The sequence below is a fragment of the Meleagris gallopavo genome, chromosome 23, assembly GCF_905368555.1.
Source record: "Meleagris gallopavo chromosome 23, MGAL_WU_HG_1.1, whole genome shotgun sequence".
Lineage (NCBI taxonomy): Eukaryota > Metazoa > Chordata > Aves > Galliformes > Phasianidae > Meleagris > Meleagris gallopavo.
The window spans coordinates 542,470-566,677 of record NC_139426.1 but is presented as its reverse complement, the minus strand read 5'-3'; the positions used below and the strand labels follow the sequence as shown (position 1 = coordinate 566,677).

The following is a 24,208-nucleotide window of genomic DNA, read 5'->3' as shown; positions in this document are numbered from 1 at the left end:
GCGCGGTCGGACTACCGTTCCCGGCGGCCCTCGCGCGAGCGCCCGCCCCTTCGCCGCCTCCCGCCGGTACCGAGCGGTTCGCGGGTGTCGGTGCCGCCCGGCCGCCCCCGCCGCTCCGCGCCCGCGCCCGCCGCCCGCCCTCCCGCCGCGCCGGGCTATGGACTCCGACTCCTGCGCCTCCCCGTTCGCCCCGGAGGTGAGCCGCGTCCCCGGGGGGCGTCTCCCGCCGCCGGTGCCCGCCGCTGCCCGCTTCCCGCTGCCGGGCTGGGGCCATCTTGTGCCGCTCGAGCGCGGAGCGTCCCCGGACCGGGAGCCGGAGTGGGGGGGAAGGGGGAACGGGAATGGCGGCGGCGGCCGGCGGTGCTCCCACCCCCCCCTTCTCTCCGCCTTCCGCCGCGAGGGCGGCCGTGGAGCTGGGAGCGGCGGTCAGGATGTGGGACCGGGGCCGGGGGTCGTGGGGGGGCGGCGCGGCGGTGCCCGGTGCCGCCGCGGGCGGTGGGGGTGGGGCTTCGCGCGAAGAGCGGCGGTGGCGGCGGCGGCGGCGGGCGGGGCTCCGGGCGGGAGCGGCTCCGGCAACCGCGCCGGGGAGATGGGGGGGGAGATGGAGGGCGATGTGGGGCGGCATCGGTACCGGGAGGAAAAGGGGCGCGGGGGGGGGCGGCTCCCGGCAGCGCGAGGTCGGCGGGTTCCGGGGAGCGGCTCCGGGGAGAAGCGGTTGCGAGGTGGGGGGGGCGGCGGGTACCGGGAGCGGTACCGGGGAGAAGGGGGGGGGCGGGGCGGCTCCGGGGAGCGGGGCCTCCCGGCTCTGCGCCCGGCCCGGCCCGCGGCGGAGGCGGCCGCGCTGACCCCTCCCTCCCTCCCTCCCCCGCAGGACTTCTCCCCCACCTCCCGGAGGCACCGCACCGTGGAAGACTTCAACAAGTTCTGCACCTTTGTCCTGGCCTACGCCGGATACATCCCCTACCCGCAGGAGGTGAGGGCGGCAGCGGGTGGGCGCCTCGGTCCCTGTGCTCCCAGCACCGCCTCGTGCCCTCCTCTGGGCCCGGTCCCGGCTGCTCAGCGGGGCTGTGCTGGGCTGGAGCTGCGGCTCGGGATGCGGGAAGGGATCGGGGCTGAGCCCGGGCGTGAAGCACAAGTCCGGGGGGGGAGGGGCGCGATACCAGCACTGCAGCACCTCGTGTAAGTCAGCTTGGAAATAACGCCGCTGTCTGATTGCTGCGTGTTTTTCTAGGAAACGCCGCTGAGGAACAGCCCCAGCCCTCCCAACAGCACCGGCGGCACCATTGACAGCGATAGCTGGGACCCCCGCTTCAATGACATCCCCTCCTCGGTTTCCCTTCCTGCCAAGAATAGAAAGAACTTCAGCCAGCTGAAGCGAGCAAAGCCTTACGGTTCCCTGTTCCAGCGGGCAAAGCCTGGCAACTTCCTGCCAGAGCGAAAGCAGATCGATAAGATCAGAAAGAAGAAAAAACTGAAGAGAAGGGAAACGGAGGTGTCTACGGAGGAAGACTATGAGGAGAAGCTGCTGGAGCTGGAGGCGGAGGACTCTTACACAGAGACACCGATGAGCCCCTCGTCTGAGGGTGACCCTCAGTCTGTGGCTGAGCACTGCTCAGTCTGGGACTCTGACACGGCCTCCAGTGTCACCTACCCCACAGGGACGGGCGAGCAGGCGGTGGAGATCCAGAGTGTGGGCAAACGAACGGTCATTCGGCAGGGCAAGCAGGTCGTCTTCCGGGACGAGGATGGCACCGGCGATGACGAGGACATCATGGTGGATTCAGGTAGGTGGTCTGGCTGCCAGAGTGGCTTGAGAGATGCCAAGCCGTGTGGAAGCAACGGTGCTGCCACCGATTTCTACTACTTGTAGTGTGAGGAGAATTCAGAATCAATTAGTAGGTGTTTTTTGGGGAGGGGCGAGGTTATGAACTACTGGGACCTAACAGAGGCAGGTAGGTGTTCTCTCCTGGAACGCAGCCTCTTGTGTGCCGTTGAGAGTACTTTCCTGACAGGAGCTTGCTTACTGGTTCCTTGTAGGACCTGGAAAAATCAGCAAAGCACCTGTCTTTGGGAGCCAGGGAGTTAATTTAGATCAGAAGGAAAAGAGTTCCCAGCGCGGCTGAAAGACACTGGAGAGCCATCAGGAGATGAAAACGTAACTTGCTGCTTTTCCTTTCAGATGACGATTCCTGGGACCTGGTCACTTGCTTCTGCATGAAGCCTTTTGCCGGGCGGCCGATGATCGAGTGCAACGAGTGCCACACCTGGATCCACCTCTCCTGCGCCAAGATCCGCAAGTCCAACGTCCCAGAGGTCTACATATGCCAGAAGTGCCGGGACTCCAAGTTTGACATTCGCCGTTCGAACCGCTCCCGGACGGGCTCGCGCAGGCGCTTTCTGGACTAAGCGGGGAGGCGCGTGCTGCTGCGCTGCTCGGGCGGGCAGGTGAGCCGTGCAAAGCACAGACACCGGCTGGGGGCCGGGCAGAGCTCCCCCGAACTGCTGCTGCTCAGGCCAAGGGCTGCCCAGCCTGCCTGCGGTACAGGGATGAGGTATCGCCGAGTCGTGGATGGCCGGGGTGGAAGAAGCAGACTGGTCAAAACTGCCGCTAGATACCAATTAGCTCAAGAGACAAATGAAGCTCTCTGGGTTCAGTGGGGTTTTGTCCAGTTACAACTATGAGTTGGACGATGTTTTGGGAATGTATAATATCTTTGCCATGTGTTTTTTCTCATCCCATTGGGAAACTGCAAACCTTCTCTGTGCTAGGAAACTCATCCTCTGAGGAGGGAGGAGGAGGAGGAGGGAATCTGTGTGAAGAGTCTGAAAAGTAAATGGCCACGTGTTTTAATTTTAATGTATTATTATACCTGCCCATTTGTCCGTATATATCAATCTTAGATATTCTAAGGCTCTGTAGGAGTGAGTGTGAATGCATACCAACCTCTGTGTGATCTGCCTCCTCTTCCACGGCCCGGGCAGCAGGTGAGTGCTGTGAGTTGGCGCTGTATAATGACAGGACTTCACCCTGCTCTGGGGAACCGGTGCATTTAGAGAAAGAGAACACTCCTTTCTTTGGACAGGCAGCGCTGGCAATTAGTTGACATCAGATTTCTTAGAAGTCTCTTAACGGTGATTTTTTGTGACTTTGTTTTGCATGATTGGCTCAAATGTGTTTGGGGGGAAAAGCATTTGCTCTGTGTCCCGGCCCTTTGTTAAACTCTGAGGTGCTGTTTTAAGATGACGATTCTCCCTTTTCTCAGCCCAGAATTCAAGCGTGGACTGTAAAAGAGGCTGTAGTAAATGTAGAACCTGGCCAGTCTGGTTCGAGATTTGATCATTTCCATCAGAACTACAGCTGAGTTGACTTTGTTTCTGCTGTTTAGTTTTTGAGACCAGATTTGTAATCAGAAAACCAAATTCTTTAACCTGTTGGCTGCAAATTACGCGTAAAAAACCCCACAAATGCAGGCTATGTAGCTAGCAAGGTGAAGTGTAATGAAGATTCATCTGGTGCTGGGAAGGACAAGAGAGTGCAGGGAGTCCAGGCTTGTTTGCGAGGCCTCCAAGATGGAGGCGTTGTCCCTCAGTGACCAAACAGAGCAAGCCGTATGCATTGTACAACTTAGGTTTATGATTTTGAGACATTTCTCCCAAGTTACACCTGATGAATGTGTTCTCTGTCCTATGACACGAGGAGAGTCGTTGGCTGGCACTGGAGCTTATGTGAGACCAGCTGTGCTGGTACGAACGTGTCACGTCGGTCTGCAGCCAGGCCCGTCAGAGCACTGCCTTACCTGAGTGCGGTGCCAGGGGGAGATGCACCCTGGTGAGGAGCAGGGTCTTCCCAGTGCGCAGTCAGGTACGCCCTGATGCCTAACGCCAGGCTGCCAAAGCTTTCTGCAGGCTGCTCAGCACAGCAGCGCCCCGGGGCTCCCGTGCGGGACGTGGGCACGGCCGGGTCAGGAGATGGAGCTGCACGCTGTGCAACTGTTCTTCGGCCTTGGTTCTTCGTAAAAATCCATCCCACCACACTGTAACAACTGACTCTAGGTTCTGAAAACCAGCTCCAGCTTCTGTTCAAACTTAGACTGTGACTGTGGTATGCTGCCTTCCAGAAGCTAAGTGCAACCACCGAGGAGTTTGCCAAAGACTTGCCCCTTATGGCTGCCTGACTGCTGTTTGCAGCCAGAAATACAACCAAAGTTCTCTAATGCTGCCATTTCACTCTGCAAACAGAAAGGCTTTGGAAGATCCTGGTTGCGAGCTGTGAGGGCTGGACCTGCTCTGAGCACTGGCGTCTTTGTGTTTACAGCGTGTCTGCAATTCAACTGGACCTCCCGGAATGTGTTCTGAAGTTTTAAAGTGTTAAATGGCCAAGCGAACTGCCTCTTTTTCCCAGAGGTTAAATACTAATCAATGTGACTGACTCTTGTTCTGTTACCTTTTCAGATTTATCCCAATAGATGGTGTCTGACAAGTCCAGCACATTACAGTATCAGCAGAGAGAAAAAAAGTAACATCTCCATTGTTTTAGTTCATCACTTTCAGCCATATATGATTATAGTTTAATTCAGAACTTTATTTTTCCATTAAAACTGTTTTAATGAACCATGTTTTTTTTTTTTTTAAGTGAAACAAATGAATAATGACTTTGCTTTATTCTGGATTCAAGAGTCTGCTAGTATGATTTACTGGTGTGCAAAACAGTTGTGCTGGGTGGCAGCAAGACTTGACCAGAAGTGCTCTTCCCTAAACGATACGCAAAGTGAGGGAAGGACGGGAGGAAGGCCACAAGCACATCTCCCATTCGTGCTCTGCCGGGGGCTGCTGTTCCAATCTCTCTTGTCCAGCTCCTGCCGCAAGCAAGGTGAGCGAGGAGGAGTGACCTGCCGAGAGGCACGAAGGCTGCGAGGAAGAGGCCCCGGGCAGGATGGCTGTACTTCAGCACACAGCCCTGCCAGGGGCTGCTCGCAGCCAGCCCGAAGGCAGGCTTGGTGTGCGGCAGGCGGACGCGGGCTGGGACAGACCTCCGCCCAGGTGGTGGCGCTGCTGGCTGAGGTGCGCTGAGGGCCAGGGCCGGGCTGGTAGGACCGGGCGCTGCGCTGCGTCTGCCTCACAAAGCTCACCTGCTCAGCCGGCCCACAGCCCCGTTGTGCCCTCTGAGAACCCCTCTCCCTCCCTGCCTGCAGAGCCGCTGCGTGCCAAACCGCCACGTTGTGCCTCTGCCACTCCTGAGCCTCCTCACCCCAGTGCTGCTCAGAGCAGCAGCCTCCCTTAGCAGCCTGGTGAACTTGGAAGACTGCTCAGCAATTTGGAAATGGCATTGGATCACCTTAAAAACGGAGTCTCTGTTGCTTACAGCTTCTGTTTTAATTGCTGGCGATGTACAGAGCGACGAACAGGAGTCCCAGAGGAGGCTGCAGCTGTAAAATGGCAGTTTCTCATAGAACAAAGTTGTTGAGAGGAGCAGTTTCTCAGGTAGGCTATGCTCAGTGTCTTTTTAAGACTTTGCACTGATTGACTGGCAGAAAATGAAGAAGAGAGGAGGAAGGCTGGAATTTGGTATTCAGCAGCCTGAGACTTGGGTGTAAGGGAGGTAAGCGGGCAAGGGGCTCCACCGTGTGGATGCAATTCAGCAGTGCCTGACATTGCAAACTGCAGGGAAGCAAAAATGGAGTTTGCAGGTTGACCAGTATGGAGAACCTGCGGCAGGAGCACTGTGCCATGGGAAAAGCCACTGGTGGTTCTTAGACGGAAGGGAAAAACAGCAGTCCGAATCTCCGGTGGGCTGACATGGCAGGGAACACAAACCACGCTTTAAGAAACTTTTCTATGTAACCTTTAGGAAATGAATGGGGCAGGATCCGTGCCAGTAATTTTACTTCAAGAATTATGAATTCAAGAGATGAAATTAAGATTCACCTGTCCTTCGCGTGAAATGCTTTACAATCAGACAATGATGGATCCGATACGGTGGGGGAAGAAAGAATAGAGTGGGAAGGCAGAGGAACTGAGTTTTCTTTGCTAAGCTGTAATGAAAAAGAAAGCATCTCTTGAATCCAAGCCCTGGCAGGCTGGCTGAGCTGTCCTTGGGTACGAATGCATGGGCTGACTCACATCAGGGGAGGCTGACAAGGCTCTTACAGCACAGGTGGTACCCAGAGCTGCGACTCCTGGTAGCCTGTCAGAGCTGAACCGTTCTGTGACAGCAGGAGCAGAGGGTGGCACAGAGGTGAGCATGTAAAGGAGGAGAAGGAAGATTACAAAAAGTAAAACCTTGACCTGCATCTCCACCTCAGGAATCCCCAGTTTAAAGGCTCAAGATAAGAAGTTCGCAGATCCTCATTAAGGTATTTTAAACATCAGCTAGCTGGTAGAAAAGGATGCATTCACCTCAGGTATCTATGGCATTCTAAAGCTTGCATCCAAAGATGCTCACTACCCTGTTACTGTTTGCACTGCTGGAGCAGTAAGGATGTACTTCACGTCTCAGAAATGGTCTTTTTTCCAGGTGCTGTTATGCCATAGCTCATCTCCACAGCCTGAAGAGGTCTTAGATTCACACTGCTATTTCTCTACATTGTTAACATGGACAACACATCACTTTAATGACAACAGGAACTGGATCTCAGGAACTTGGCAGGAAGAAGCATTGTTTTGTTGTGCAAACTTTTCAGTGTATTTGCCCTGCTAGTTACAGGAGCATGCTTTTTCTTTTTAATTAGCAGTAATTGTGGTGTCACGAGGTTGCACTTGCCACTGCAGAACTCCTACTTCCCAGCACTCCCACATGGAGCATTTTGTTACATCCCAGTCAACACAGAATAACTCTCACTGCTGGCCACTCACTTCAGGCAGACACAAGACACGAAAAAGGCAATTCTGGTGGCAGTTCTTGTCCTTTCACTGAGCAGTAGGTGTAAGTGAGCACAAGAGAGGAGGAAGCAGAATGTAACAAAGGGGGCAGTTAAATTCATAAAACTTGCAACCCTTACTTTATGGAGTTTATTCTCAATGCTGCCCAGAAGATGAAAATGGGACATGGGCTAGTTCTCAGCTGAATATAATTTATTGCACATTTTACATTTAGTATCAGAAAAAACAGAACATTGGTCATCTGTGAAATAAAGTCCTACACCAGGAACTGGTCGCAATTGAAGAGCCTTGTTTTACTTTTATAAGTGAACACGTAGTTGTATGAACTTGTGCTGGAGGGAGAAGTTCCTTGCAGCCTAGCTCAATTGAGTCTGGTTTTAGAAACTTAGTTGTCCTGTTAAAATTACGTGCAGTAGGGCATTTAAGACCGTGACTCGAGCAGAGAGAATGGCACTCAAGAAGAAAAAGGGGTCAGGTACATGTCAGGAAGTGATTCGTGGTAATAGCAACAGCACACAGCCAAGATCCTTTGTTTCCTGTCTCTCCCACGTAAGCAGTGGAGGCTGCCCTAGGATTCACTGAGAGCAGAGCTGTGACTCAGAAACAGCCTTGATTATTCCTTTTCTCTGTAAGAAAACCACCACAAAACTCCCACCAAAACTCTGGCAGCACTGACATACACAGCAATACCACATGGCTGCCACTTCCACCTGCTGTGGCACTAGAACAGGACTGCCCTTTCTGCTGGTAAATTAACAGCACGGCTTTCATGCAGGACAAATCCAACAGATTGATGTCACAACTGATGCTGCATCAGAAGTGGCAGCTGAGTTGAACGTTTTCAGCTCTTTACCCCATTTTGCACCTCTCCTCCCTTTGGTCTGGTTTATTCATATGAACTACGCTCCTTTTTCCCCTAGAAATAAGATGAATCGCTGTCTTTCTCCCCGCTTTGCTTTCCTGGTTTCCTGAACACCTTGACAGGAAAATGAATTAATAAGATAATTACACCCAGTGTCCTTGTCTGGTAGAGCAGTGTTTGAGATGAGCAGCTGAATGGATTCATGTGGAAGAGGTCCGTGTCATTACAAAAAGCAAAGAACTCTGTTCCAAACATACTTGTTCTTAACAAGTGCATTTCAAATACAGAATTAGGATGGAAAACAATCTCTGCCCTCTTTCCAACAAAAGGATTTACACAGAGAACTCCCAGGAGGTGGCCTTAACAAAGAATTTTTACTCAGGTGTGAAAAAAGGCATGTTACCTACCTCAGTAAGCACACAGTAGTAGGAACAGGTCTTCTGTCTTGCTGAGTACAGAAGGCTATGCGAGGCTGCACGAACAGACTGGGCCAAATTGCTGCAGGAAAGATTTGGCTGCATGATGGATGGTGCTCAGAGCCTGCTCACACAACCTCAGCAGAAAGTACTGCACGTTCAGAGTCACATTGCTTTATTGATTACTGAGCCACAATTGAGAAGTATTGCTTTGAAGCCACCTCAGGAAGCAGGTTCTCTCATTTTTGATCCTAACATGACTGGTAGGCCACCACCTGCTATACAGATAAAAATAAAAATGTCTCTGTTCAAGCTTGTAGCATCTGGGGGAAGGTTTTGCTGTCTCCACTGACCCAGGTACTGTAACAGATGTGCACGCTCCCATCAGATTAGCCATCTGCATCGATTCTGTGAGCTGTTGAATGAGAAGAGTAAATGGATACACGCCACTCTCATCATCCTTGCCTGAACTTAACTACTGTAGCAGGAACAGACAAACAATTCTGGCCACTAATTAAACATGATTCATTTACAACTCCACTATTTATGACAGATTTGTAAACTGGATATACTCCTCAAATTGGGCCGTGGAAGCGATCTGGAGTTAACAGTACTGTGCCCCTCAGCCAACTGCCCAGGGCTACATGGTGCCAGCAAAGTGTCAGTGGACAATTCACAAAGTCACCTTGATAGGGTGAACATCTTGACACACAGATAAAATGCAGATGGGAAAGAAATCTGGTACAGGCCTCGAGCCTGCTTTCAGATCAGTCCCAGTGGGCTACCTGGTGCTGTGAATCGCCTGTAGGGATAACAGCAGCTGCTGGAAGCTGCTTTCTTTTAAACTCAGGTTGGATATTTAAGTTCAGGTGGTATTAATAACTGCAATGCTGCAGCTGAGCTCCTTAATGGTTGCAGACACACCATAGCCACCCCAGTCCATTTCAGTAACCCCAGCTCTTCCTGAAGGAGGAAGCACGGTAGTCCCTGTTACTTACATTGCTTTGGTATCCTAAGGGCCTCGTTGTCAGCTGACATCACTTGGTGCAGAACTCCCCGGAACTGATAAAGCACTTTCAAACTCTTCTCCTCACCCACACAGGGGTCATAGAAACCCGGCAACCCAGCCTTTAAAGAGAAGGACAGACTGGGAAACAGTGTACAGGCTTTCACTCTTCAATGACTCTTAAAATATCATTAGTACCAGAATAAGGTGTCAGAAAAAAAAAGTTTTGTTGCCAATGAGATGAGAAGCTAAGAAGTCATCTCCCCAGTGTCAAGAACGCAGAAAACACTGAACCAAGGAAGTTTCTGGTATACAGCCCCAAAATCTGTAGCACTGTCCTATGCCATAAACACTGAGGTACTGTTTGACACTGGAAATGCCCAGAGAAACGGAAGTTCCTAGAGATTTGTGATGCTTGCATGGAAAGTGGCTTCTGTAAATTAACCTAGCACTCTGCAGAAATACCCTGTGAGGAGAGCATACAGATTCAGAACTCTGAATCACACACTCGAGTGTCTCAGTACATGCTTTGACATAAGCTACGTACCTTGGATGCCTCTGTAAGGATGAGCTTAGAGTCCTTCACTAAGCACTGCAAGGGCACAGTCACATCTATTACTTTCACCTTCTCATTCTTCCTGCTGTTGTCATTAACAAACTTCCCATACCAGGCATTCACTACAATCAGACCTGCATTTCACAAGAAATCACAAATGCAATGAGCTGTTTCCCACTGACAGCTGAGCAGACATGGAGAGACCATCCCAGCACCTTCTTCTGCTTTCAGTGATACTTGAATCCACCTTGACTCAACCCACACTTTTCAAGACAGAAGAACATTTATACCTGCGTGTTTGCTAGCAGTATTTCAGTACTAAGACAGAATGACTTGCCTTCAACATCACACTGATGTGACCGGCCAAGTGAATGCCACTTCTTTTTGGAAGATTCTGGTAGTAGTTGCTTACAAACATCAACACTCAGATTTCCATTATAATTTAAGAGCAAACTGTGTAGATCAGAGATCAGCAGAATAGTCTCAAAATTTCTCCACATGCTTATACCCACACTTCTCTTCTGTACAAAGAAGCCAGAATTGCTTACATCCTGCAGCCTTTCCTAAGACAATATTTGGTGTGTCCCTAAGTGCAGACACCAGATGAATCACAATGGAATTTTCCCAATATATGCACAACAGCAATTATGCCATGCTTCATTAAAAGTAGAAATGAAGCAACTGCATTTTGCATTTCTCCCCCTCAGCTACCCAGCCTTTTTATTGCTCCTTCCTCTACCCACATTTATGGAAGTAATGAATGGTGTTATAATCTTTACCCATTCTGGCTTCCTCTGCTTCAATTATCCTCCGGACAGACTCTTGCATCAACCTAACCTGTTAGAACACAAGGGATAGAGTAAAAATTAAGCAGTGTCAGACACCAAGTCCAAGAGAGATAAGCCAAGTAAAACCAGCTTCAAAAGGGATTAGTTATGAGAAAGACTTACTGCAGCTTCTGCCTCTTGCTTTTTCTGAAGGATGTCACTGGCAGTACTCTCCCTTTGCTTCTCCAGCTCTCTGGATGAAGAAGTCAAAAATCACATCAGGTCTACACAGTGAATGGGATTCAGCCACAAAGTGGCAAATGTTTATTAGTTCACCCCAATTATAGCTGGCCCACAATATCACTCTAATGAGCTGGGCTTCAAGGTTCTTCCCCACCCTACAGAGAATTTTTGTAGCCTTCCAGCAGCATTAACACCATGCCTCAGCTGGATATCCCAGCCTTTGAACCGGACTCCCAGAAGCAATTGATCAGGACTTCCCAGCTCTGTATTACAAACACAACCTTGCCAGCTCACCTCTCCTTTTGTGCCCTGAGGTAGGGTTTGATGATTAGCCTGTGCATGGCAAAGTAGATAACTAGGGGTCCCACAGTGGCATAGAATACAGCACTGGGAAGCAGCTGATCTGTCAGATGGACAGGGAAGAAGTAGGTCTGACTAGCCCTGTTCAACCTGGAGTGAGTGAGAACATAATGACAGGTCAGAAGAAATGCACAGTTAAGCGTTCTTGATTAAATACACAAGCAAGGTAGAGATGATTAAGTCATCTCAAAAACATGAGGAGTAAAACTATAAACTTTGGAAGAAGATAAATTTGAGGTCGTCTTGATAATAACGCCTGCATGTCTTTACAGTTCCTGCATCCTCGCACGCCCTCTGCTGGCAACAACGCAGAAGTGCACTACAGCACACGAAGCCTTACAAGTTGGGCCTCTGCGAACTGCCGTATGAACGAAGCGTCCTCGGTGATGCTCAGCGATGGCAGTTCACTGACTGAGGCACGTAAATGTGCAGTGTTGCACAAATGGAATGCAATTAAATACATTTCTTCTATATATATATATATATATATTTTAAGTTCTTCCACCCCCTTACTAATAATACCCCAGCTTGAAGCTGTACGTTTGGAATATTTTGATGCATACACACAACAGTCCTGTAAGAGGTGGTTCAGGCTCAGAATAACATGAGCAGAAGGCACATTTTGTTTCAGATAGGCACAACTTGTATTACAGATGAGGGCAGCTGCAAACTCTTACACTGGAATATCAACATACCCGCACTGCTCTAAGATAGGAACCCTCCCACCTGAATTTTTGAAATGCAATAACGTAAGTTATGATTTTGTATGACTCTACTGTTACAATCTTTAACTGACTTGATTTTCAGAGACACTCCTTGGGGAACACCAACACTGACAGTGGCTCCTAAAATACTGTGTCTGGAAATCTTCCTTTCTGCTCCATACTCCACAATGGTCCCAAAGAACCCCGCCCTAGAACAAGAGAACAAATACTGCTAAGACTCAGAAGACTTACATTTTTCATCACGAATTCTTTTTAGTGTAATTCTCCAACAAGTAAAACATACAACAAATGCATTTGTGTGGGGCAGATGCTGGCTGTGGGAAGATTCATGGTCCATCTCCAAGATGAGATTAGCCCTTTTAGTTAGTAAACTAGTTAACAGATTACAGAAGCAACAAGCATTATTTTACATTCCACTTAACTAGGGAGACACAAAGCTAAGCCTCCAAGACACTTCAGTCATTAACAGATAAAGACAAGCAGGCTCCTAAAGAATACAGAAGTGCTCAGTTTGTGTGGAACCCAGAGACCTACAAGAGCAGGAGATAAGAGACTGAGCAACGTGAATTTCCACTTGCACACTTACTTTAGAGAACCTTTTATCCGCGTCTGATCCTCATCCTGAAACTTATGCTGATAACTGACCATCATGAAAGAATGGGGGATTCCCAGCTGAAATACAAGAGTAAAAGCTGAGACTTCTCCCACCCAGAATGGCATCCGTGTCCCCTGCATACAGCAACAGGATTCTCACCTGCAGCGCCACAGTGAAATGGCTGGTTTTTGTGTCCCGGACAACGCTGGTGTTCATGGCTGACTGGATGCCCCACCGCCACTGTAGGTACCCCATCGTGTTCTTGTCGAGGTTGCGGGCCAGAACTGTGGTGAGACCTGGGCGGATCCCACGGGACGAAAACTGCAGAGCACAGTTTGTAGTGATGAAGCTAGAAGAAATAAGTAAACCTCATCAGGATGTAGAACAGACTCCCCTTAATCTAGTGGTATTAAAATAGAAGACTAACAAACGGAATAGGTGCATTCTGATTAGCACTAAAGCGTTATGTAAAGGCTAAAGAAGAGATACCTTTTGCAGAACAGAAAACAAATCTAGAATTAACATGAAAATGAATTTACGATGGTTAATGTTCCACACTGAGGAGCCAAACATTAAACTTTTTTTTTTTTGACTATTTACCATCTTGGTGTAAGATTACGGAATATCTTCAGACCGAAGAGAGGCCCCTGAAGGTCTCCTGCTCCAAACTCCAACTGTTGAAATGCACAGTGTTAAGCAGTTAGAATATAAGCTTTATCAAGAGACAGAGTACTTTACAAGCGTTGTTTTAATTCAGGAGTATTTAAAACATCTGAATTAAGTTCACCACTTATTTTAGTATCCTCTCCTTTCTGCTAGTTTCACACTCAGAATAGCAAGTGTTTCTCTGAGCAAGATTGTCATGAGCAGAGGAAAGCCATTTTTGTAGCCCCACAGGCAACAAGCACATACCCTGAGAGCACAGCCCTTGGGAAGGGCCCAAGAAACAACAAGTAACATTCTGTCAGCACAAGCCAAGCACATCATGCATGGCCAAGAAATGGGAAGGAAAAGAAATGAAGAAAAACTTTGTATTTGGGAAACAGGATGTATCAAGTATTATTCTACCATCCAACACAATGTGTTTGTTTTAGCATCACTCTACAAATACTGCTACCACCTAGATCCCCAGGAGCTCTCTTCATAGGGCATTCAAGAAAGTTTGTCAGCACTGCTATCCCTATCTTCTGAAATGGAAACACAGAGGTGAAAAAAAGCTGAAGTTCAAGAGAAAATGTCTAGACAACTAATCCAAGCAGCCTGAAACAAATTGGGTATAACACAACATCCAGCATTCTTACCTCTCCCCATCCCTTGGCAGATGTCACTCGTCTGAAAGCAAGATTAATTGATCCACCTCCATTCCCATTCTGGGTAGAAAGGTTACCAGACAGTATTGCTGTGTCTGTGGAAGTCAGTGGTGCCTGACAAAAAGAAGATACTGTTACCAATACACACACATGAATTAGGATTGTAATGTCTATTTTACAAGGACACAGCCAGAACTGTAGATGACCAGAGACTGTAAGCACAGTGAGACAAGTATCATACAGCTGCATTCTTGTCATCCAGGTGTTTGAACCAGACACGCCTGTTCTAAGTTTTGTAGTGAGAATACAGCAAAGTGTGAAATAAGTTTTATAGCAGCAGCTGCTTGTGACAGCTTTAATGAGCCCTTAAATCTTGATCTTGAGCTGTAGTTCCTTCTAGTCTCACTAGCAGACTCAATTTCACCAACTGTTTGGAACAAAGGAAGTATTTGCCCTTTGTTTCCTTGCCTATGTCCTCACAATTGGATGATACATTTTCATATACAGACTGTCCTGCATTCACAGAGAGCTAGATACCCACTTTTAATCACAATTCAGCCTCCCTGCTAGCAGGGAGCATTGCAGCATACAGACAAGCCATCAAATTCTGTGCCTGTGCTCACACAAATGCATGCCACACATTCAACACAGTCCTGCTGGAACAGAGTCTCCTCCCACTCACACTGGTTAATGGATCTTCCTGTAAAGAAAGATGAGACCTGAGCAATGTTCCACGTTCTGCTGCTTGCACTGCAGTGCCTCGTGTTCTCAGACCCTGACCAAACACCACGGCCTGTCCTCCTTACCTCAATGGACTGGGATATGTGCATTTTATTTATTTCAATCTGGGGAAAGCTGCTCCCTTGCACATCTTCATATTCTTCATCATAACGATCAAAGAGGTCAGTAGCATCTATTCCAACACTAATCGTTCCCTAAGGACAAAGTGGAACAAAGTATTAACAAACACCCAACTTACTCAGGCTAAATGGCTTCAGCACCCTCACACTCTGCTAGTTTAAACACTGCTTTTCAGTATTTTCTTGTTTTGCAATTACATTCTGTTAAAAAAATGCTGTTGAGAACACAAACATTAAAACACTTTTTTTCCCCAGGAGGAATCAACTTGGAACATTAGCAGGAGTGGGTTTATTTGAGAAGAGCATGATTAGATTCTTGTCTGGGTCACATATCCTCACGGGGCTCTGATAACATTCCCACAGATCTATTAGACAGCAGCACCACCCATAGAAAATGCTCAATAACCATTTGCAATAACAGAACCTCTGTGCACACACAGGATTAACGTCAAGCAGTTTGACTAAACACAACTCAGGGTAGGTGTAAGAACATCCTGACAGTGGATTATGGACAGAACAAATTCTTACTTCAATCTGAGTAAGAGTTTTCCCATGCTCACTCCATTCTAATAGAATTCTGAACCTTAGATTGCAGAGTTTGATGGGATTCAAACTTCCAACCATGTATCTCTGTGAAGATTCCTGCTGTTTTTTGATTTTCTGATTGCTTGCACAGCAAAAATACATTTTAAACACAGAGAAGTGTGATTATTTCCAGAACTCTGGAATAAGAGCTGAATCCTGATTTTTTTTTTTTTCCCCACAATTTATTTTTGGAAGGCTGTTGAGTTTTAAATCAATTACACTTATTTCCTGTTTGAGGAAACACAAGTGACAGATTAGTACCATTTACACAGAAGATTAGTTTTCAGGAACCACCTCCAACACCACCTTCCAGGGATCTGCTCCAAGTGTTACAGCCTCAGTTCCAGCCTCTCCTGCGCTGCGCAGTTCCTTGACGAGGCCAACCTAACAGTGGAGCAAAGCAAGGCTGCCAAGTGCCTCAGAAGCTGCACAACCCTGCACTGCTGCTCCAGATGCCTACAAAGCACTGAGAAGAGCCAAAGGAAGCAAGAAGGGCCAGCATGACTCCATGAGATCCCAATAAATGCACTCCAGACTGACTGATCAAACATTTAAACACAGGTGAATGCACAGCAACAGAACAGAACTACTCCTCTCTTTGCTTGATGCTGCTCACTTCAGAAATATACAAGCCCAACATCTTTCACAACAGGAAAGTTTTGGTGCTGCATTCAGCACAGAACCTCTGCCAGACTGCAACCCTGAATTACAAATTCAGAGTAATTTAAACAAAGGTTCTCAAACTAAATAGTAACCATGTTGAATTTGAATGAAATCTTGCAACTTCCATTTTCACTGAGAGGAGTGTTTTACAGTTCGTAGCTGTGAAAAGGAAAACACCTGAACCTATGCATGAAAACCTACAAAAGCAATTCAGATGAAAGCAGCACCTCAGCTGCCCCCACCCTGCCCTCTGCAGCAGGATTTCTGTTCAGTTGCCTTTTGGTGAAGGGAGCAGTGGACTCCACGAGGTGTTTTCCCTCCTGCCAAGCAGGTGAAGTCACCTTCAGAGACCGACAGGTCCTGGCAAGGAAGTTGGCTCGTGCACAAGCACAGGAAAAGCAGCAGATGGCAATGTTAAAAATATTCCCAGAGAACAACAGCACCCCTACGGCACCGGATAACAGAGGAGCACTGCTCCTCACAGCTTCCCATCAGCCACCTGCTCGGGCCATTGAAAAAAATGGAAAAACCTCCTCAAAGTGAGAGCAGCAGGGAGAAGCTGCAAACTCTGCTCAGAAGTTGGCTGCACACTCAGCAAGCAACACGCTGAGCAGTGCTCCACACAGCAGGAGGGCATGACTGCACTTCAGGACCATTAGAAGTGTGATCTGGCAGCACCTCTTACAATTGCCTGCATTTAACATCCCTGTAAACACAAAACAGTTGTTAATGATGAAATTAATAGATGTGCAGGAGAAGAATATATCCTTCCTTATCGTTTTTTCTGGAAGATGATCATCTTCCTTCTGGAAGTGACACATGGAACCTGGCTGGGCCCTGAGGAATCTACATTTCTTAGTTGTCGACCTCCTGCAGCAGGAAAATAATGGGATTTATTGCTCTAAACAGGAAGCAGTTCTCAAATCAAGTAATGAACTTTTCAACCCTTCCACACAGCTTTGAAAACAAAAACAAAACTCTAAAAGCAAATAATAGGTTCAATTTGAAACCTGCTAAATTGCCTACATCTGGTTATTGCTCAACATTTCTGGTTAAAATGCTTTACTTTGCTGAAACCATTTTATAGAACTGACAAAATGTTTGAAATTTTAAGATAACTTGTGTTCATGTATGAAGTGATCACAGCTGTGCTACCTAATTCCACAGGAACATTGCCTGGAGAGACATTTCTATAGGCTGCCAATCAGCAGTTGCTGTAAACACCCAGATGGCTAATTTTATCACAGGACACAGAGACCAAGGCTTGCAATATAGATACTTTTTTTTTTTTTTACTGCTCACAGACACAATGACATACCCAGATAAAATGTTGAACTCCTGAAGTCACAGTGAAGCACTACGCAGAGATAACTGTCAGTATCCTCCTGACCACAACCACTCTCATCTCTAGTAGAGACATTTGGACTTGCCCTATTGTGTGGCATCCAGAAATCCTTTTCTGGATAGAATATGTCAACGGCATATATTTACATATCACTTCATGCTTAGCCACCCTTTCAGCACAAATAAGTTCCTAATATCTGTATATGACTCACAGCAGCCTGGGGATCTGCATTACTCAGTTTGCTCTGCTAAGACCAGCACAGATTCAAAGTCTGTGCCAAGGAGTACCTCAACACATTACAGGTCTTCTCAGATGGGTATTTTTCTGAGTCAGTCCTAAACTCACACTTCTGTCCCCTATAAAAAAAAAGAACCACAGTGACTACAATGACTATAAACTATTGACTGTCAAGACCAGAGCAACCTTCCAAACCAGCTCTAGTAGTAATTAATCAACCAGCAATCTCTTTGTTGGGTTACACGAGCTATGCTGCAACACTGTAAGAGCCCATGCATGAAGCCAGTGACACAGAGGACCTCTTCTTTCAAGGACATCAGAACAGAACCACAGCCTGTGCTTAGGATGCAGGACCTTTGTACTTCCATCAAGAATTTGTAAGCAAAACGAAATCCAGTGTCTCACTACAGTTTTGTTTGTTTGAAGACAGAGGAAGTTTATTTACCTATGGAAATGTCTGCACAGCTACTTCAGGGTGGAGAGAGGAAGATTAAGGCTCCCCACCATGGGCCATTTCTATCCTGCATGGAAGGAAAAGGCTTCCAACAGAGGCTTCCAAAAAAAAAAAAACAAAACCAAAAACCAAAAACAAAACCAGATACAAAATGGTTTCTGACAGTTTAAGAAAAAAGGAGAAAGATACAGATAAGAGGTAGACTGAAGTATAAGTATACTAGGTGAGTGCCAATGCAACTCTTGGATAGTATTGCTCACTGCATGACAATCAAGATTTTTCTGATTCAACAAGCTTCATAATCCCAGTCAGGGCAATCCTGACAAAGACTCGGGCTGCCTTGCATTTGTCAAGCCAAGAGCCTGCTAGGCCATTAGCATTCTAACCTACTGGAGTATTCCAGTCACAGCAGGTGACAGATGTCAATCATCACTTCCACATCTCCCTGCCATTCCAGTGTTACAATGAGAGCACCATCCTTAACACAGACCATTCCTAAACAGCCAAGATTCAGCAGTGAGGTGGGTCATTTAGGGTCGATTTATTGCTGCTCTAGCAGACAGATGAGGATGGAATGCTCAATGATTTTCATTTAAAGAACGTGATTTAGCTTTCTTTAAAGAGGATCTAACTGTGAAGCAGGCAAGACCCCAATCTCGTTCATGCTGATTTTGCTCACTGCACTGCAAGCACTCTATAGTGAGAGGGAACAGTTATCTATCCAGCTGGTTTAGTAACTGCCTCATTTTTTCCTTTTCAAAGCTGCATCTGAATGTCTCTCCACATTGTTGTGACACTAGAGCAATATTGAAGGGAAAAATTGCCAGGTAACTGCAAGGAGTTACATTTTATTTGGAATAATTGGATAGAATTCAAAACAACTTCAGTGTTAGGAATGCTTTCCTAAAAATGTTGAAAGATACTTTTGCTCTATAACATTTAAACAGGAAAGAAAAAAATGGAAAAAATACTGCTCAAAAACTGTTGTTTTCCCTACATTTTCCAGATAATCCAGATAAACTGCACATTCAAAGAGTAGCTCACTAACTGTGAATACCTATGGGTTATTCACTATAACCCTTCATTGAGGCTCATCACCTGTGCATTCCTAAACATTTAAGAACTCAGTGTTGAGACTGGCATGAAGTCTTTGCTTACCTTTGGATTAGTTCTCTGCTGCAGTCTTCTCTCTTCCCTCTCTCTCTGCAAACGCTCAAATTCCTCTCTGATTTCAGCTGGAGTTCTCTTCCTTTCCACAACCTGTTCAAAAAGAAATTGAAATACTGGGTGTTTCGCTGCTGATGGAACTGAGGTCCACTGACCCTCCAACACACAATGTCCCCACTGCTCTGTTTACCCTGCATGTTTCAGGGAATTAAAGTTTTAAAGAGGCATGGCTCTAATTAAGGACAGAAAAAGTACTGGATTTAGATTTTCAAAACATGTTTGAGTTTGCAATAAGCAGATCAGAAACGTCTGTTACATACTGCTGTTGTTCCACTAACCTACTGTTGCAACTAACCCCAAACTTGATCTCAGTACTGACTTGGCCCAATGTAGTATTATTTTGCAGCAAGCAGCACAGTGTAATTGACTAAGGCTAGCAGAGGCTAGCAAGGGGGCTTAAATAACTGGAAGGATCAGGAATGGATAGATTCGTTTTTGTAACACTTTTGTAACACAGAGCTGCAACTTGCACCCATGCTTCCTCCGACACACACACACACACACAGATGAAAAAGATGAGATTAAATGGGGATATTGATGCATCTGTCCCAGCCAAGCACGTTGCCTGTTACGATAACATCCTGGCAGGGAACTCTGAATGACATGGTTTTTGTTCCCCAGTAAAAAGCCATCAACAACAAAAAGCAAGTACTCTGAAAATCCACTGTGTTGCTCACGGGTGAAGGTAGGGAGAGAAAACAAAAAAGAGAAACAAAACAAGAGTGCTTTCTAGCAGTAATGTTATAATGGGAGAAAGAGTACTGCAACAATAGTGGGGTGGCAAAGTCTTTGGCTACAGCAAATGAGAACAAGCCCAAATGCAGCAGCCACAGATACAGAAATTAAGGGAAAGAGCTGCTTACCTTTGGAAGGCCTCGGGTACACAGGGATCTCCAGCAAGAGATCCCCTCACCTCCAAGCCAACCCTTAAATGGACCCTGGCTCCAGCCCCCTGGTCAGTCAGGTGCATTTTAATGTACCTGAGCTCTGGAGGACTGGCCCATTGGCCCTGCCTTCCTACCACGTGCTCAATCACTGCTTCAAGCTGTGACTTGCATTTCTGCTACAAGCAGACAAGTTTTTTTTGTGTGTTTGTTTTTTTGCTTTAAATCATCAAGGTGCCAGTGCAGCTCAATATAGCAAGAACTTCAGACAGACTTGGATTTAACCAATCCCATCAGCCACAAAGTATGGGATTTCTCTCACCTCCCATCCTTCCATCTCCAGTCCTCTCCTTCCATATATGTCATAGATGGCCCTGGTCTGTGGATCACTAAGCACTGCAAATTAAAATCAAAAAAGAATGAGAACTTGATCTTCTTAAATCACAGGCCAACAAAACAGTGTTAATTAGGCAGATTCTGGAAACTCATTCTACAGAGAAGTGAGGGAGATAGTGACAAGATTGTTTATAAGACCAGGACTCCATATCTTATTCATTGCAGAACTTCAAATACATTGCTCCTCTGATTTGCAGGACAGAAAAAGGAAACAGCACTACTAAGAATCAGCAATATTATAATAATATGATGTGACGATATTTATTTGTACTTTAAAGAGCACAAAGACAAAGCCTGCTTAAAAAACCCCTAGGAAGTTCTGGCAAACTCAAAGACTTCTGCTGACCTTCATAAGCTTGGTGAACCAGGTTAAAGAGCCGCTCAGCCTGCAATTTCAGCTCTGGGTCTCTGTGCTTGTCTGGGTGGTACAGCATACACAGCCGGCGGTAGGCAGCTTTTAACTCTTCCTGAGAGGCCTACGAAAAGCAATGAAAGTGAATTAAAATACAACTAAGGATAATGGAAGAAGAAAAAAAAGGACTATTTTCAAGATCAGCCTTAAAAGAGAAATTTAACAGCCATTACACCCCATTACTGACAGAAGTTTAAGAATAGATTTATGCTTCACAGTAGGACACAGCATCCATATAAGTCAACAAAGCATTCAGTTACATAATTTGTATTTTTCAAGCTATTTATAAAGTGGGTAATGCTAAAATGGGATGAAAAGCACCATGATAATAGTAAGGTGGCAAAGTCTTTAGCTACAGCAAACAAGAACAAGCTCAAAAGCAGAACCAAAGGAAAAGAGCTGTTTATCTTTGGAAGGCCTCAAACACCCAGGGATCTCCAGCAAGAGATGCTCTCACCTCCACAGCCAACCCTTAAATGAGGGCTGGGAAGGGGACGATCCTGGCTCCACCCCTTCCTGTTGCTCAGGTACACTGCATGCACCTGGGCTCCCCTGGGCTGGTCCTGCCTTCCCACCAGGTGCCTCATCACTGCTCCAGGCCATGACTTAGCATTTCAGCAACAGTTTTACAAGCAATCACTTCACCACTACACTCCCTAGCACTTCCATTGCTATACAACAAGGATACTGTGTTCTGCTCTGAGAAAAGAAGGCACATCACCTCCCCTCAAAAATTCACTCAGCTGCCACAGGTGGATGAACAGAACAGTAAGCCACTACACACATCAACAAAACAAATGTGTCCTTCAGCATGAAGAATTTTAGGTGGCACCTGGCCTCATTCCAAAGACAGATAGAGATTTTGGATGGCTCTTTCAGAATCAATGGAATAACAAAGCGGACACCTTCCTTCCTCTCTCCCAGGAGACAATCTCAGAGCAGAATCACTCTTAGACCAGGGGAGACTTAGTAGCCTCCGCTTCTGACTTCATTCCTTGTGTTTCAGCACTATTTATCCTTCAAAGGGTGAGGAGAATGTGCAGTTTCTTTTGCATCTCGAAGCTAGAAGTTTGTTCCATCTTGAAGACACTCTAGAGCAGATGATTTCTCTGCATTTGTACGACTTAATGTTACGTTTCTGAAGTGATACAGCAGAAGTGGACCTGATGAATTTGCTACCCCCAGGACAGTAAGGCAGCTACAGAACAGCTGCCTTCTTTTTACTACCATGTGCTTTCTCAGACATTGAATTTAAACTAGATTGAGAAGACAGAGCTCTAAAATGACATTCCTTAATCAAATTAATGATAAATGGTTTAATGTGCTATTGATTACATAATAGAAATGAGCAATTTCATTTTTTGTAAATGCCACGTTCAATACAAGATTAGATTGGGCCTTTCATCATCTCTGAATAGATTGGGTCACTGGTTCAATATTTCATGAGAGATAACCTCTTAGGAGCCACTAAAGAAATACTGACATCATTTCAAATTGCAGTGAAATACATAAGTCAGTAACAACCATATGTAAGTTGCATTTTTATTACCAAAATTCTAGACAAAATTAAGATGTGTGTCACCTCCTTGTTTGGGCTTAAATGCCTTAATTTAGTGTTTCACACTTGCCACGTTTTTACTGGATTGAAATCCATAGAAGATTAAGCATACATACGCACTGGAGATGTGTTGCTCAGTAGGTTTGTTCTCCTGACCACGGCTGCAAAGCTCAGTGGTTAGCTATTATGCTGAGCCCCACCACACAGAACTGGCTCAGCATACAGCACCGTTGCCTATTGCATACCACTGCTATGCAGGACAGCACTACAGAACTTAATTAGCAAGGAGATAATTAACAAAGCAACTACCCTCATATGGAATTACTCTCTCAAAGATCCTTTTAACCCGGCTTGCAGTTCCCTGCTGTACCCAATTTGAATTTTTGTTATCCGTTGCAAAGCTGAAAGTCTGGCCAAGTTAACCTTTAAGCCTTTCCTGTTCACCCCCAGGCGGTCACAGCGCCTGCACGCTTCCTACCTCACTCTTTTAACCTTTGCGTCTGCACCTTGGTGGCATTTGGGAGTGTGATTTACAAGGCAGCTGGCTGATGTAACAGTATGACCCACAGACTCTTAACTCGTGTTTGAGCTGCACAGCACTCTTCAAAAAAGGACATTTGTCTCTTCTGCACAACATTGGACAGCTCTGTGTACAGTTACAGTCACAGACTGTTTCCTTCAGAAACACGAAAGGCTTCCATAAATAAGATGCAGAAGGCCACCCCCATGGCCAGAAGCACTGACATCAATTCCCAAACTAATTTTTTCAGAACCACGGGACGAAATTGCTTCTATATCTCAAACTCCTACCATTCGAGGCAGCAGCAGCTCAATAAAAGCTTTCTTCATCTCTGAATGCTAACTGCTGGGGCTGAAGGCTCTGAGCAGCGCGGTCTGTCTGTGCACACACTGCCTGGTGATCCTGCCTGCAGCACAGCACGCAGCTTCTGACCTCCTGCAACTCGACCGGTTCCTGCTGGCACTGTGCACCAGCTAACACGGGGCTGCGCTTCGGAAAGGAAACCGGAGAGCACTGACAGCCTTTTGTTTTTTTAATATGAGCACATATGGTTCACACAGCCCTGATTCGAACCAGAACGAAGAACCAAAAAGGCACAGAGGGTACAAGCACACAGAGGCGGGTCTACGATCAGGCTCTCACGGACCCCGGGGAGAAATCCATTCAAACGCGCTGCTTTTAGCACAGCGTTACCTCGCCGCTCCGTCTCACGCTCAGCCCCGGGCGCTGCCAGCACAGCGAGCGGCTCCGAGGGCTGATTTTGTATCAAATCCGTCCCGGCGCTGCAGCAAAACGAAAGGACCCGAAGGATCCCCCCTCGTCGAACCCCGGACGCCCCTCGGTGCCGCTCCCGCCCCGAGCCCCGCACGAGGCCGCGCTCCCCGCCCCGCCCCGCGATCCGATCACGGCCGCAGCCTCTCGGGCCCCGCCGCCCGCTGCGGTCGCTCTCAGCCGCCCGGGCCGCGCCGCGGCCCGCACCAAAGGCGAGGTCGAGCACGGGGGGTCCCGGCCCCCTCGCGACGCCGCGCGGCCCGGCCGCCGCGCTCACCTCTCGCCGCACGTTGAGCAGCGCGTAGTAGTCCTCGTTGTCCGGCGCCTCTTCCCCCAAGGCCGCCGCCATCTTCCCGACCTCTCACCCCGCGCCGGGCGGAGCGACGCGCCGCGCCGTCCCGACAGCGCCCCCCTGCGACCCGGAGGAGCGGAGCGGGGCGCCCGACTACCGCGCGTGCGCGCGGGGCCGCGTGCCGACCGGGCCGAGTGCGCAGGCGCGGGCGGGCCCCGCCCCGGGAGCCGTGAAGCGCGGCGCGCGGCGGCGGGCGCGGATCCCGCGGTGAGTGCTCGGCCCGGA

General features: G+C 47.5%; 3 protein-coding genes across 12 annotated transcripts in view; 2 read left to right on the top strand and 1 right to left on the bottom strand.

The window, feature by feature from the left end:
• The first annotated feature begins 6 nt into the window (after positions 1 to 6).
• On the top strand, positions 7 to 2,857 carry PHF13 (PHD finger protein 13). Of its 3 annotated transcripts, none has more exons than XM_085242295.1 (4): positions 7 to 196; positions 872 to 973; positions 1,232 to 1,784; positions 2,180 to 2,857. In XM_085242295.1, the coding sequence occupies exons 1-4, from the start codon at positions 158 to 160 to the stop codon at positions 2,404 to 2,406; spliced, it is 921 nt and encodes a 306-aa protein (XP_085098421.1). In that variant the 5' UTR covers positions 7 to 157; the 3' UTR covers positions 2,407 to 2,857. The 3 variants fall into 3 exon arrangements, with proteins under 3 accessions (XP_085098421.1, XP_085098420.1, XP_085098418.1); XM_085242294.1 differs by lacking the exon at positions 7 to 196 and adding an exon at positions 312 to 425; XM_085242292.1 differs by lacking the exon at positions 7 to 196 and adding an exon at positions 603 to 722.
• Positions 2,858 to 8,315: 5,458 nt separating this feature from the next.
• DNAJC11 (DnaJ heat shock protein family (Hsp40) member C11) lies at positions 8,316 to 24,065 on the bottom strand. The gene is made up of 16 exons (XM_085242287.1): positions 23,909 to 24,065; positions 20,717 to 20,846; positions 20,297 to 20,370; positions 19,022 to 19,123; positions 14,526 to 14,654; positions 13,711 to 13,833; positions 13,010 to 13,083; positions 12,569 to 12,758; positions 12,401 to 12,486; positions 11,886 to 12,002; positions 11,024 to 11,179; positions 10,670 to 10,739; positions 10,499 to 10,556; positions 9,711 to 9,853; positions 9,156 to 9,285; positions 8,316 to 8,572 (listed from the first exon to the last, which is right to left on the bottom strand). Exons 1-16 carry the CDS (start codon positions 23,978 to 23,980, stop codon positions 8,547 to 8,549), a joined length of 1,680 nt encoding a protein of 559 aa, XP_085098413.1. The 5' UTR covers positions 23,981 to 24,065; the 3' UTR covers positions 8,316 to 8,546.
• Positions 24,034 to 24,208, top strand: part of CAMTA1 (calmodulin binding transcription activator 1) — a 227,757-nt gene continuing 227,582 nt past the window's right edge. For 5 of the 8 annotated variants that reach the window (XM_085242254.1, XM_085242255.1, XM_085242251.1 and 2 more), the window contains exon 1: positions 24,039 to 24,190. The gene's annotated coding sequence lies outside the window, so the exon portion shown is untranslated. Of the gene's footprint in view, positions 24,191 to 24,208 lie in introns of all 8 variants that reach the window. The other 3 variants (XM_085242261.1, XM_085242257.1, XM_085242252.1) reach the window with 3 other exon arrangements.

Coding starts and splice junctions, on each gene's coding strand:
- DNAJC11 (XM_085242287.1), bottom strand. CDS start 23,980: ATGGCGGCGGCCTTGGGGGAAGAGGCGCCGGACAACGAGGACTACTAC. Junction 12,759..13,009: donor CGTAATCTTACACCAAGATG/GTAAATAGTCAA, acceptor TATTTCTTCTAG/CTTCATCACTACAAACTGTG. Junction 9,286..9,710: donor TCCTTACAGAGGCATCCAAG/GTACGTAGCTTA, acceptor TTCTCTTTAAAG/GCTGGGTTGCCGGGTTTCTA.
- PHF13 (XM_085242292.1), top strand. CDS start 612: ATGTGGGGCGGCATCGGTACCGGGAGGAAAAGGGGCGCGGGGGGGGGC. Junction 723..871: donor CGGGGAGAAGCGGTTGCGAG/GTGGGGGGGGCG, acceptor CCTCCCCCGCAG/GACTTCTCCCCCACCTCCCG. Junction 974..1,231: donor ACATCCCCTACCCGCAGGAG/GTGAGGGCGGCA, acceptor GTGTTTTTCTAG/GAAACGCCGCTGAGGAACAG.